Source organism: Octopus bimaculoides, chromosome 3 (assembly GCF_046866305.1).
Source record: "Octopus bimaculoides isolate indiv1 chromosome 3, ASM4686630v1, whole genome shotgun sequence".
NCBI classification, from domain to species: domain Eukaryota; kingdom Metazoa; phylum Mollusca; class Cephalopoda; order Octopoda; family Octopodidae; genus Octopus; species Octopus bimaculoides.
In genome coordinates, this window is record NC_142930.1 from 144300477 (window position 1) to 144312501 (window position 12025).

General features: G+C 35.7%; 1 protein-coding gene across 1 annotated transcript in view; it reads right to left on the minus strand.

The window, feature by feature from the left end:
- The window catches only part of LOC106870461 (protein inturned), a 121869-nt gene that overhangs the window by 1611 nt on the left and 108233 nt on the right, over positions 1-12025 (minus strand). Inside the window, exon 17 of the mRNA XM_089349751.1 lies at positions 1996-2138. Coding sequence (XP_089205877.1) covers positions 1996-2138 — 143 coding nt within the window. The remainder of the gene's footprint in view (positions 1-1995; positions 2139-12025) is intronic.

The window sequence follows — 12025 nt, forward strand, 5'->3', positions numbered from 1 at the left end:
AGTTTGGCCGAAAAGGAAGTGTCTGCTTTCGGTCTCTTAAGTCGTTTCTACCATACAACTCTTTCGCCTGAACTACCAGACAGAGAAAAACTGTCTGTCTATCCAGGATAAATGAAAGCACCGGTGCGATCGTTACAATGTAATTAACCGATAACCGCATCCGTAATAGCAGCTGTTCAACCTAACTGCACAAGGTAGCAATGCTCGAGTCCTTTACGAGCGAGTGAAGGACGGTTTTCTCAATCAATGCGCATCTCAGGCAGACAGTGCTGACGGCACTATCATGCCCTTACAATCTACACTCAACATGCAATGCTCTTCAATAAAACTGTCAGGCCTCTGGTATCTGAAAATGATCAAATAATATGCTACATGTGACTGATGTACCCTGATCAGATAGGTGGTCATGATGTGTATACTAGTTTACATGGCTTCGTATATTTGTATCCCAGTGTCACTTGAATGGCATGCACTGCTCTCTCACTCAACGATAATAAATAATAATAGTCCGTAGCAGCAGCAGCAGCAGCAGTAGCAGCAGCAGTAGCAGCAGTAGCAGTAGTAGTAGTAGTAGTAGTAAATTATCGATATTATTCTTATACTAAAAATAATCTTATTGGTGTCGTTACCGTAATTGAAATTGTAGTCGGATTTATTTTTATTGTGATAGCCGTTATTGTTGTTATTCTTATGTTCTTGCGGCATTATCATTGACCTTCATTTTATACCGTAAACCATTTCAGGTATTATGAAACATCCGATTCGTTATTACATCAGTCAAAATTGTAGTTCCAGTAAATGTATATGTAGAATTTCATATAAAAAATATTCAAGTATACTTGTAGGTCTAAAGACGGTAAATTGGCAGTGTGTTGAACAAAGTGGATTGCAATATTAACTTACGGTTCTTAATGTCCCGAGTTTAAAAAAGTTATTATTCGATTCAATTGACTATAGCCTTCTAACATTGAATAAGGTGTTTATGTTAAAAAGTATATATTAAAAACTAATGTCGGGTACCATAGAGCAGAAATTAACCAAATCCGTTTCATCAGTTTCTCCTTTTATCTAACGCAAAGTTTTCATAATGTTTACATCGTTCTCGACACAATCAAGGAGATCATGCGCAAATGAAACGCGAGTGTCCTCTTGGTCAGCCGAAAGCAGTTTGGACACAAACTTGGCGGACTCGTATCTCATACCCAAATCTTCAGTGACAATGGACTGAACTGAACCGTAACTAATCGCACGGATGGTGATTCGATGAATTCCCCTCACAGTTGCGCCCACATCTGCGATGCTTTTCTCAGTTTTTTTGGTCGTAGGTCTCTCAGAACATTCGTCAATATCAACATTTTTACGGCCATCTTGAAAACATCTGAACCCCTCGCACACTTTTGTGCGACTCATACACTCCTCTCCATACACTTTCTGCAACTTTGTGCAGGTCACTAAGTAGTTATCACCATGACAACTTCCTCTGTCATAGTCAATTCGATGATCACAAGCTACATACGTTCGTTCCAAACTTGGCTGTAAACAGCGGAAGTGAGCTGGAACGTTGAAACTTATTGCGCATGCACAACACGGTTCAAGGTCAATCCAGGCCGAGCGGCTTCACTGTGAATGCTTTAGCTTCGTTATTATGGCAACAGTCCGGATACATATTGATCAGACCTCGTATATTTATACATGATACATACACAAACACACATTCATACACACACACACACATACATATATATATATATATATATATATATATATATATATATATATTTATATATATATATATATATATATATATATATATATATATATATATACTGAGACAGACAGGGAGACAGGCCACCAGAGAGTTTACGGTTGTGAGTGTATTTGGAGTGAGTCAGTTTCAAACTGGAGCTGAAAATATAATGCGATAGTGACACAACTTAATCTTGCAAGCTCTACAACAAAAGCTCTCTGAATCGGCAAATTATTCAGTAAACTTACCCAACAACCCAATAGGAAAGAACAGCATGCATCTTACTGTTGCTTGAGCTTTGTACAATACAGTTGAAAAGGACTCCATGTTCACGGATGTAATTCTTCATTAATTTTCCAGCGCTTCGTGACGGATTCTTCCTCTTTGCGTTCTTGTCAAGAAAAAAACAAATTCTATATACATTTACGCGCGTGTGTTTCTGTGTGCACGTGTATTATGCTCTGTGTGTGTGTGTGTGTGTGTGTGTGTGTGTGTGTGTGTGTGTATGTGTGTGTGTGTGTGTGTGTGTGTGTGTGTGTGTGTGTCTGTGTGTTTGTGTTAAGCATGTATGTGTGTATTTATGATGTTTGTATACATATTGTTTTCAAATATTTCAAAACTTTAAGAATGTACGACAAAAACTTTTCTGAAAATTACTACAGTAAAATTTCTCATGTTAAAAGAGTAGTGGATCTTTAGTACAAATCAAATATATGCTCTTATTTTGCAAGTATACGAGAGATATATTTTACGAAAATGATGAAGGGAACACAAAAATAAATTTTCAATATTATCTCCTATTACCATATCTTTTATTACATGTTTATTTTAACTATGCAATTGCCGATTCTGTAAGAGGTAAAATTACAACAAAAAGAACTCCCCGAATTATATTTTGATAGCACAAAAACAAATCTGGATTGATGAAAAGCACGGTAGGGCGGTTGGAATTTGAATTTAATGAACATGAAATGTTGTAGGCTTTTTTTTTTAATAATTAATTGCATGACTCCAAATTCCAAAAATGGTCTCATGTTTGCGTTTAAAATTTACCATAAGATTATAAAGTATAATTCTATTTCTACAATGTGTAAACTGAGTGTGAATAAAAGACAACGATGACGGTTGGCTAGTGATAGATATGTGGGTTGAGATACGTTAGTGGAAATTATGTTCGTGTAATATTTGTTTTCAGCAGTTTGTATTCTGGGTTCAGATAAAGATCACTTCGCACTTTATCCTCCTAGAGTTCGATAAGCTGTATACTTATCAAGTAGCAGGCTAGATTAAGTTGACTGCTTCACTACCAGAAAATCATTAGTCATACATCTACTTTAGAATTCAACATTTCATATAAACGTTTGTGTGTGGAGTGTATATATATATATACATATATACAGTCGGATATATGCATATGTATATGTATATGTGAGATTTCGGAAACTGTCAAACACTTCGTTTGTATTTAAAAGATCAACCAAATTATTAATAATTTACCACAAATCCAGCAATTTGGAGAGAGACATTCAAACGAGTTCTTCAACACTGGTACTTTATTCTATCGATTCCGACAGGATGAGAAGCAAACCTCCCTTCTGCAAGATTTGGATTCAAAGCGTAAACAGCGGAAAGAAACAACGCAAGTAATTTTTTCCGATACTTTAACGCTTCTGCTGTGCTTGGCCGTCTTTTAAGAGGTCAACATATTGGTTTCAAACTTTGGCACAAGGCCAGCAAATTCGATGAACTAGTGGATAAGTCAATTAGACCCCCCCCCCCCGTGTTTAACTGGTATTTATTTTTTTCAACCTCAAAATGATGAAAGGCGAAGTCGACCTCGGGAAAATTTAAACTAAGAACTTAAAGGCGGACGAGATTCCGCTAAGCATTTTGCCTGGCGTGCTAACGATTCTACCAGCTCACTGCATTCAGAGACCAACATATTGGAGCCAATTCTGCCTCTGAAGTTTATGCACAATCAGTAAGAGCGCGCACGAGAATAGAAATAACTACAATTTGGAAGGATTCTCTATAGCAGTTTCAGTTTGCCACCAATATCATTATATTCATTCATTTATCAATTAAAATAGCCAAAGTCTGTTTCCCTTACACGTTAGTAATTGTTACAATATTAATTTTTATAGCACATTAAATTTAGATTCTCAATTGTGTATGACATCTTGAATGACTGTTAACATTTGTGGGAGAAAAGAAGGCAAGCTATTCCAGCTCCTATATTTATAATGCATTCAATTTTGATCACATCACGCACTAACGATTTACATTTAACGCTGCATCTCAGCATTAACTTTCAATGACTTCATAGTAAGGAGCTATTTAATATTAATACTAACCTGAAGTAAAACTGACAATGTTTATATTATTTAATGAGTAGTTCTCATGCATTGAAATTCTAGGTTGTTGCAGATTTGTTGTGATTTTATAAAAGACATTCACCCCATACAGCTGTGAAGAAATCTACCCTGCCTTTTGAGGAGTCTCTTAGACGATTTAGTGCCAACGCAGGTGTGGCAAATAGATTAAACACCCAGTATACTATTTCCACAGAAACATTGTGATGATTTATGATATAACTGCATTGTTTCCCTCTATTTTTACTGGTATTTCTCTCTCTCACTCTATTTCTCTCAAACCATAGGTAGAAGCAATGAGCAAACGACGATGAACGGTTCAAAATAGGCAAGTGAAAAATGCAGAGAAAAGAAATAATGCGAAAAGCAAATAGCTAAAGCATGCATAAATATATATATACACATATATGATTTTGCTATGAAGTCTATTGAAGATCTGATTTTTGAGCACGGTTCTTCTTAGGAAACTTTAATTACGCATCTTCTCTCTTGTAAGTTTTCATCTTAAATTTTAGTTTTTATTTATTATTGAAATAATTTTGAAAGCAATATACGCATTTTAATACAATCTAATAATTTAAAAATAAAAATTTGGTTTAAAGATCCGGTATTCTTATTGATTATTTATATATATATATATATATATATATATATATATATATATATATACAGAGATAGATCGTTGGCACTCCGTCGCTTGCGACGTCGAGGGTTCCAGTTGATCCGATTAACGGAACAGCCTGTTCGTGAAATTAAAGTGCAAGTGACTGAGCACTCCACAGACACGTGTACCCTTCTTGGGGATATTCAGCGTGACACAGTGTGATAAGGCTGACCCTTTGAATTACGGGCACAACAGAAATAGGAAGTAAGAGTGAGAGAAAGTTGTGGTGAAAGAGTACAGCAGGGTTCGCCGCCATCCCCTGCCGGAGCCTCGTGGAGCTTTAGGTGTTTTCGCTCAATAAACACTCACAACGCCCGGTCTAAGAATCGAAACCGCGATCCTATGACTGCGAGTCCGCTGCCCTAACCACTGGGCCATTTCACCTCCACACAGAGATAGATACATAGAAACATACATACATATAAGATTATAAGGATATATACAGTATCTGTTTCTTTGGACTAACAGATATAGAAGTGAAATCTCCTTCAAATCAAATAAGGGTAGACTGGATGATGTAAAAGCAAAAGACTGCAATGTCTTTTGATCATAAATCTAATTGATCCTTGTCGTTTAGTCTAACCAAGAACGAAACCAATGCATCGTAATTTGTAATTCTAAATTAAACAGATTAAAATGAATATTTATTTTTAAATACCTTTAATTCCTGACAAGACTTGATCGTTAAGCATATACTTTCTGCTGAACCCACGGGTAATTTTAATTAGCTGAAATTTCTTGCCTCATAACATAATATTGGTAATACTGACCTCACAATTCATTTATAGAAAAATCAAGAGAGGAACAATGGAGACACAAATAGTTTTTGACTGAGTAAGGCAGATGATTCCAAAGAAAACTACATACTGTCTGATTAATTAATTTCATGTTAATTACCGACATCATGTCCAATGAAATAGAGAAAAAGAAGAAGAAGAAGAAGAAGAAGAAACAACAACAACAACAATAACTTGGTGGTGTTGATGGTGGGGGTGAGGTTGTTAATGATGGTGGGATGGGGGTGTAAATGATAGTGGGTGGGGGATAATGATGCTGGTAGGGATGCTGATGGTGGATGTTTGCTTGGTTGATATTTGCTAGAGTGGCCATGGTGATGGCAGCGCGACGGCGGCGGAGGCGATGCTAGTGATGATGGTGGGGGAAATGGAAACGTTATGCCAGATTCTGCTTTGTCGAGAGACAATTGAAGAATACAGTGAAGATTGATTGTGGTAAATAAAATATCGTTACTGTCGACTATGAATTAATAGATGTGCGACATCCAGGTGTTAACTGTAATTAAAATCGTATGAATTTAACTCTGATGAACAAAAGAAGAGTTTGGCAGCATATAAAAGAAATCGGTTGCTAACCGAGAGAAACAAAAAGATCTTTGTTCTTTCTTCTTTCCATTATTCGTATAAATTGGCGACTGTCGTTACCGTTAGCTAGACATTTTCTGATGTTGTTACACAACGAGATACTGCGGCTGCTTGATGTTTTACGCGAAGAAAAGGTCACGTTTGTAGTCTTTTGCATTTAGAGATCGGAAGGTCGGTAAGTTTCTAAAACGCTTTCATGTAATAAGGACTGGACGTATACGCGAATGCTGTTTTTAGTGTGTTGGAATTCTAACGTAAGAACTGTTAAGGCAAACAAGATAGTTTTCACAGTCGTTGCCATCATCGTTGTAATCGCAGTTGTTTGAAGTTTATTTGAAAAGATCTGAGATTTGAATAGTTGGTGTAATAGGGTCAAAGAGTTGTTGTTCATCTGGTAAACGAAAGCTATGATAAATATTAGATAGTTTATTCATCTATAGGATGGTGGAGTGGCAGGAATGTTGGTACGTACTTGTCTCTTTTTTTCGTTCAGAGTTCAATTTACCGTTTATCCATGTTAGTTCGATTAAATAAATCCAGTAATGTATATGGCAGATCGAACTGACTGTGCAATGTAATACGAGGCTTTAAATCAATATTATATTGATTTATAAAACTGAGATTCATAGAACAAGTCGAAGTCTGCTTAGCTGAAATTTTTAACGCCCAGTGTGACAAATCACGTCCTAAGTCACGGATCTATTTCAAAACGGGGGCACCAGTTTTCATTTATGTTTTATGTAGTGTTTTTGGTACTGAAAGACTTTCAAACTTCGTATACTTATCTATTTTGTGTTATAGAACAGAAAAAAATTTTTGTATTCGAATTTATTTCATGTAAAAAATTGCCTAATTTCGATAATTTCTACTAATCACTGACGTCTATTCAGTTGAAAACAGTTAGCGCTGTAACGGTGTATATCGTATTAATCCCCTAACCCTAACCCTAACCCTAACTAGACTGTTAACCCTAACCCTAACTCTAAAACTAACCCTAACTCTAGAATCCGAACTCTAAAATTGTTACACACATAGATACGCACAGCGTAATTTATTATGTAAACAATATATGCGTATAAATTACGATTAAACCGGATGAAATATGTCACAGGGAATAACATTTTTATGACCGCCCAGCAGTAACTCTATTCAGCTGAATAGACGTCAGTGATTGGTTGAAATTACAGAAATACGACAACTTTAACATGGAATAACTTGCGATGTACGTTTTTTTGTTAAGAAGACTAAGAGTAAAAGATGTTTTATATGACACATTCTACCAGTGTCCCAAGTTTCAAAGTGTTTCGTTAGTGTTTCATTAAGAAAATACTGGTGCCCCCGTTTTGAAATAGATCCTAAGTCACTTATATGCCTGAGAAACCGGACAAATCTACGGCCAATTGACTATGTATGCGCGAGACAGACTTGAGTTTTATTTTTATGTCCATATCACATCGCTATTACAATCTCCAGATGAATCCATTCACCTAAGTTGTAATATCCTAACTCTTTTATTCTAAAAACAAAATATCTTTGTCCCTAGGATGGTATAATTCTTTCGAAACCAGCATGAACTGCGCTAAATTTATAGCGCCAGGTCATCTTAGGACCGTCAATAACGATTAGTAAATGTTCTGTCAAAAGGGCTAATTGGCTTAAACTTCAGGGTAATTGCCTAAATGTTCGAGACAGTGGTGCTGATATAGTGAACGATAGATGTTGGAGAAGTTTGTGCGAGTATTTTGTCATTTCGGAATCTGAAGATGTGGTCTTGAATGAACTGGTGTTCATTAACTGTGTGTATTTGTGAATATCCTGGTGAAATTTTGGTATCTGTATATTGTAGCTTGGTGATCTGAGTAACCCTGGCTTAGCCTTGGGAAAAAAAAGCGAAGAATTCACCATTGAAGTGATATCTGAACGAAAGGTAAAGGCGATCTCGGCAGAATTTGAACTCAGAACGTAAAGAAAGACAGTCATAATATGCAAACATTTCTCATGGCATCAGTACACTGTTTGCAGATGCTTACGTTTTTTACATTATGCTCTACATTGATAAAAGGCAATACCTCGAAACTAGTCTGTAGATGCCAGACTAGCAAGGGGAAGCGGCTGACCTCCCCTGTTCGAAGGTTATATTGGACACAGATTCGTGTGTCACATAGCTAGCTAGAGGCGCTAGCCTCTTGGGGCTAATCAACGGCAGCATTCGTCCTATTTTTAGGACAGCCATCTTGGCTTGGCGATAACTATTAATTTCTAGTACTGCTGCCGCAGTCTCATTTAGAGAGACTTAAAAATATTAATATTTCTATACATTCTTTATGTTTTCCGTGAATTTTTCACGGATCCAGCTAGTATATACTATTATATTATATTATATTATATTATATTATATTATGTTTACCAATGAGAAAAAGAGAAAATTTATTTGATCAGATCATCAGAATTTGTGAACATAAAAACAATTAAGCATTATGAAACAAAGGAGACAATGAATGGACATTCCAATAATACAAAAAAAAAAAGATAAGCAAAAAAAAAAACCCCAGCCCGTGTCGAATAATTTAGAGCTCGTGTCGAATTATTTAGAAAGTAAATCATGAAGTGGGGCCAATTCAAAAGCTTCAAATGGTACGTTCCATTTAATGTCAGTATTTCAGTTTGGTTTGCATGTGTTTATGTGCATATATGAGTGAATACGTATGTCAGAATATGAACGAATATGCTTGCGTGTATTTGTGTGCAAATGTATATATTTCTGTGTGTCCGTTTGGGTATGAGTCTGTTGGTTCATTGCCGTATGACATACAGCAATGTTGTAAGTCATAACGTAAAATAAAAAGAGATTAATTTTGATGATGCACCATTCTCCATATTATTTATCGTTATAATTACTGCAAATTTACATTCGAGACATTAGAATCCAGTGAAGCGAACATGGAATTACCCATTGGAGGAATTTACAATGTGACTGACAACATAGACGTTAACTACTAATCAATGCGGTTAATGGTAACCTGGAACATAACAGAGCTACCACGGTACCCGCCAAGTTAATATATCCCTCTAAATTCGTGTTGTGTGTGCGCGCGCGTATGCGTGTGTGCGTGTGCGCGCGTATGCGCGTGTGTGTGTGTGTGTGTGTGTGTGTGTGTGTGTGTGTGTGTATGGTTGCATTTGTGTATGCGTGTTCGAATTCCTGTGTATGTGGTTTGGTATTTTTTATCTTTCCACCATCATTCGCTTTCTTTTGTCTCCTTTCTTCCTTCTTCAAATGATTGAGTGTTATTCGCAAAAAAGTATAAGCGTATCGCATTATATATATATATATATATATATATATATATATATATATATATATATATATATATATATATATATATATATATATATATATATATATATGTATATATAAGATGAAATTACAGTGAAAATCTATACTCAGCGCTGTGTTCCCATGTCCATATCGTCTTCTCTGATTTGAGTATACATTAACCGATGTAAACTTTTTTATTTTGAAGACGGTATATTGATACTTCAGGGGGATTCCGCACCTCTTTCTAGTAGTCAGAACGACTTGATTGAGGCTTCACGCTTCCTATATACCCATACTATTCAGCATGCACATTATAAAACTGATGTTTATTTCTTGTCATCCTTACGGATCCTAAAGTACAAAAAGGAACTTTTATCGGATAACCTGTTTTTCAGTTCTTTTTAACTTGGTAAACAGACACATAAATTAGTGAGCTCTGAAACAGAGAAAGAATGAAATACTTACAGTGGATATAAAATCACATCCATCAAACTAGGAGCTACACCACATTCATTCTCATTCAGTTATTTTGTTTTACAAGAAAAAGTTGTACAATATATTTAATATTTATATACATTTCTGGATTCTACTTTCTAAGGACGTTGCAGTTTTAGAAAACAGTTTTGCTACCACATGGTATAATTACCTAACATAAATTTATTAATGTATTTAAAGAAGAAGCAGAAGGAGTCTCCACCCGGTTGCTCTATGCGTTAAATATAACAACCAGATTTCTTTCATATCACATCCAAACGTCTTAAAAACTATACAAGGGGGATTGTAATCACTCATATACAAACTGGTACGATTGTCACAATTGATACGTCGTCTTTTATCATAAGTTTTCTCAAACAGCGTGCATTCATCGTAGGCTCAACAACAACAGCAATAATAATGTCAGGAAAGATTCTTTTTCACATAGGCAAAAGAGTCAGTGATGTCATTTGGTTGGGATTAAAATTCATGATAGTTTTTAAGTTTGTTTAGAGCAAAAGTGTTCCCTCTCAAACAAATACACAATTTGAATCCCAAAATGAACTCATTACAACAAAGTATTGATTCAATTCATAATACGTCCTGAACTAAAGTAGGGATATTTGTTGCCTACTGAAAAGAAGCCTAAATTTAACTCTTAAGCAAATAAAACGAACGCTGCAGTTCAAATTGTTAATATATTTGAGATAGGTTTTAAACAAATACAAAAAGACTACCGTGCGCACATAAAGAATCTACTCAAACAGTTATATACTCCAGAATCACAGTCCAAAATAAAAATAAAAGCTAAATATTCGGATTTTACTTTCAAGCTAAATGAACGACAAACAAGATTAGTCTTCCCATATGAATGGGAGACATTACGTCTATGCACAAAATCGATAATTTTATAGTTTAATCTAAAATATGATTAGAGGACATCAAACCACAACGGAGAAGTTGTATTGTAGCGAATTATATTTTAATGTGACATTGATGTTTATATTATGAACTTATTTTAAATAATTTGACAACAAATTTTGTAGATAATATTTTTTAATGTAATTCTAATTTGGAAAATGTATATGTTTTTGTTTTTATTTATTTTATTTTATTATATTTGTTCTGGCCTTTATACTTCATTGAAATATATTTCGATGTTTTCCAAATAATCAAATAGGGTTGGTGAAATATAGCAAACGTTGTTTAATTTCAACGTGACATGATTCTAAGCTGTTCATTTTATAGGCAGTTTCAAGCAATGAAACATATAAGGTGGATTATTTAGCCTGTCCATCCACTTCGTGAGCTCAAATCACATAGGTATCTAGTTTGCCTTTTACCAGTTTCCTATCAGTAAACAGTGGGTGGAGGCGCAATGGCCCAGTGGTTAGGGCAGCGGATTCGCGGTCACAAGATCGCGGTTTCGATTCCCAGACCGGGCGTTGTCAGTGTTTATTGAGCGAAAACACCTAAAGTTCCACGAGGCTCCGGCAGCTGATGGTGGCGAACCCTGCTGTACTCTTTCACCACAACTTTCTCTCACTCTTACTTCATGTTTCTGTTGTGCCTTTAATTCAAAGGGTCAGCCTTGTTACACTGTATCACGCTGAATATCCCCGTGAACTATGTTAAGGGTACACGTGTCTGTGGAGTGCTCAGCCACTTGCATGTTAATTTCACGAGCTGGCTGTTCCGTTGATCGGATCAACTGGAACCCACGATGTCGTAAGCGATGGGGTGCCAACAATCAGTAAACAGTACTAATAAACGGGGACCGATGAAATAATTCATGACATTAAAGAAAATATCATAAATAGACATATAAAATTGCATACATACATATCCAGATATGAATTTATAAGAAATGAAACAGTTACTGAGTTTCGCCACAGCAGCTAAATTATATGCTTCGAAACATGCATGCGTGTGCTCACTACATGTGTGTGTGGTGGGGTTGTGTGTAAAGAAATCCGTCGGACTTCTCGCATTGATTTGCTTTACGTGTAAATAAACTAAGTGATGGACCGATTCAACCCTATCTCCACATAAAATGTACAAAAATGT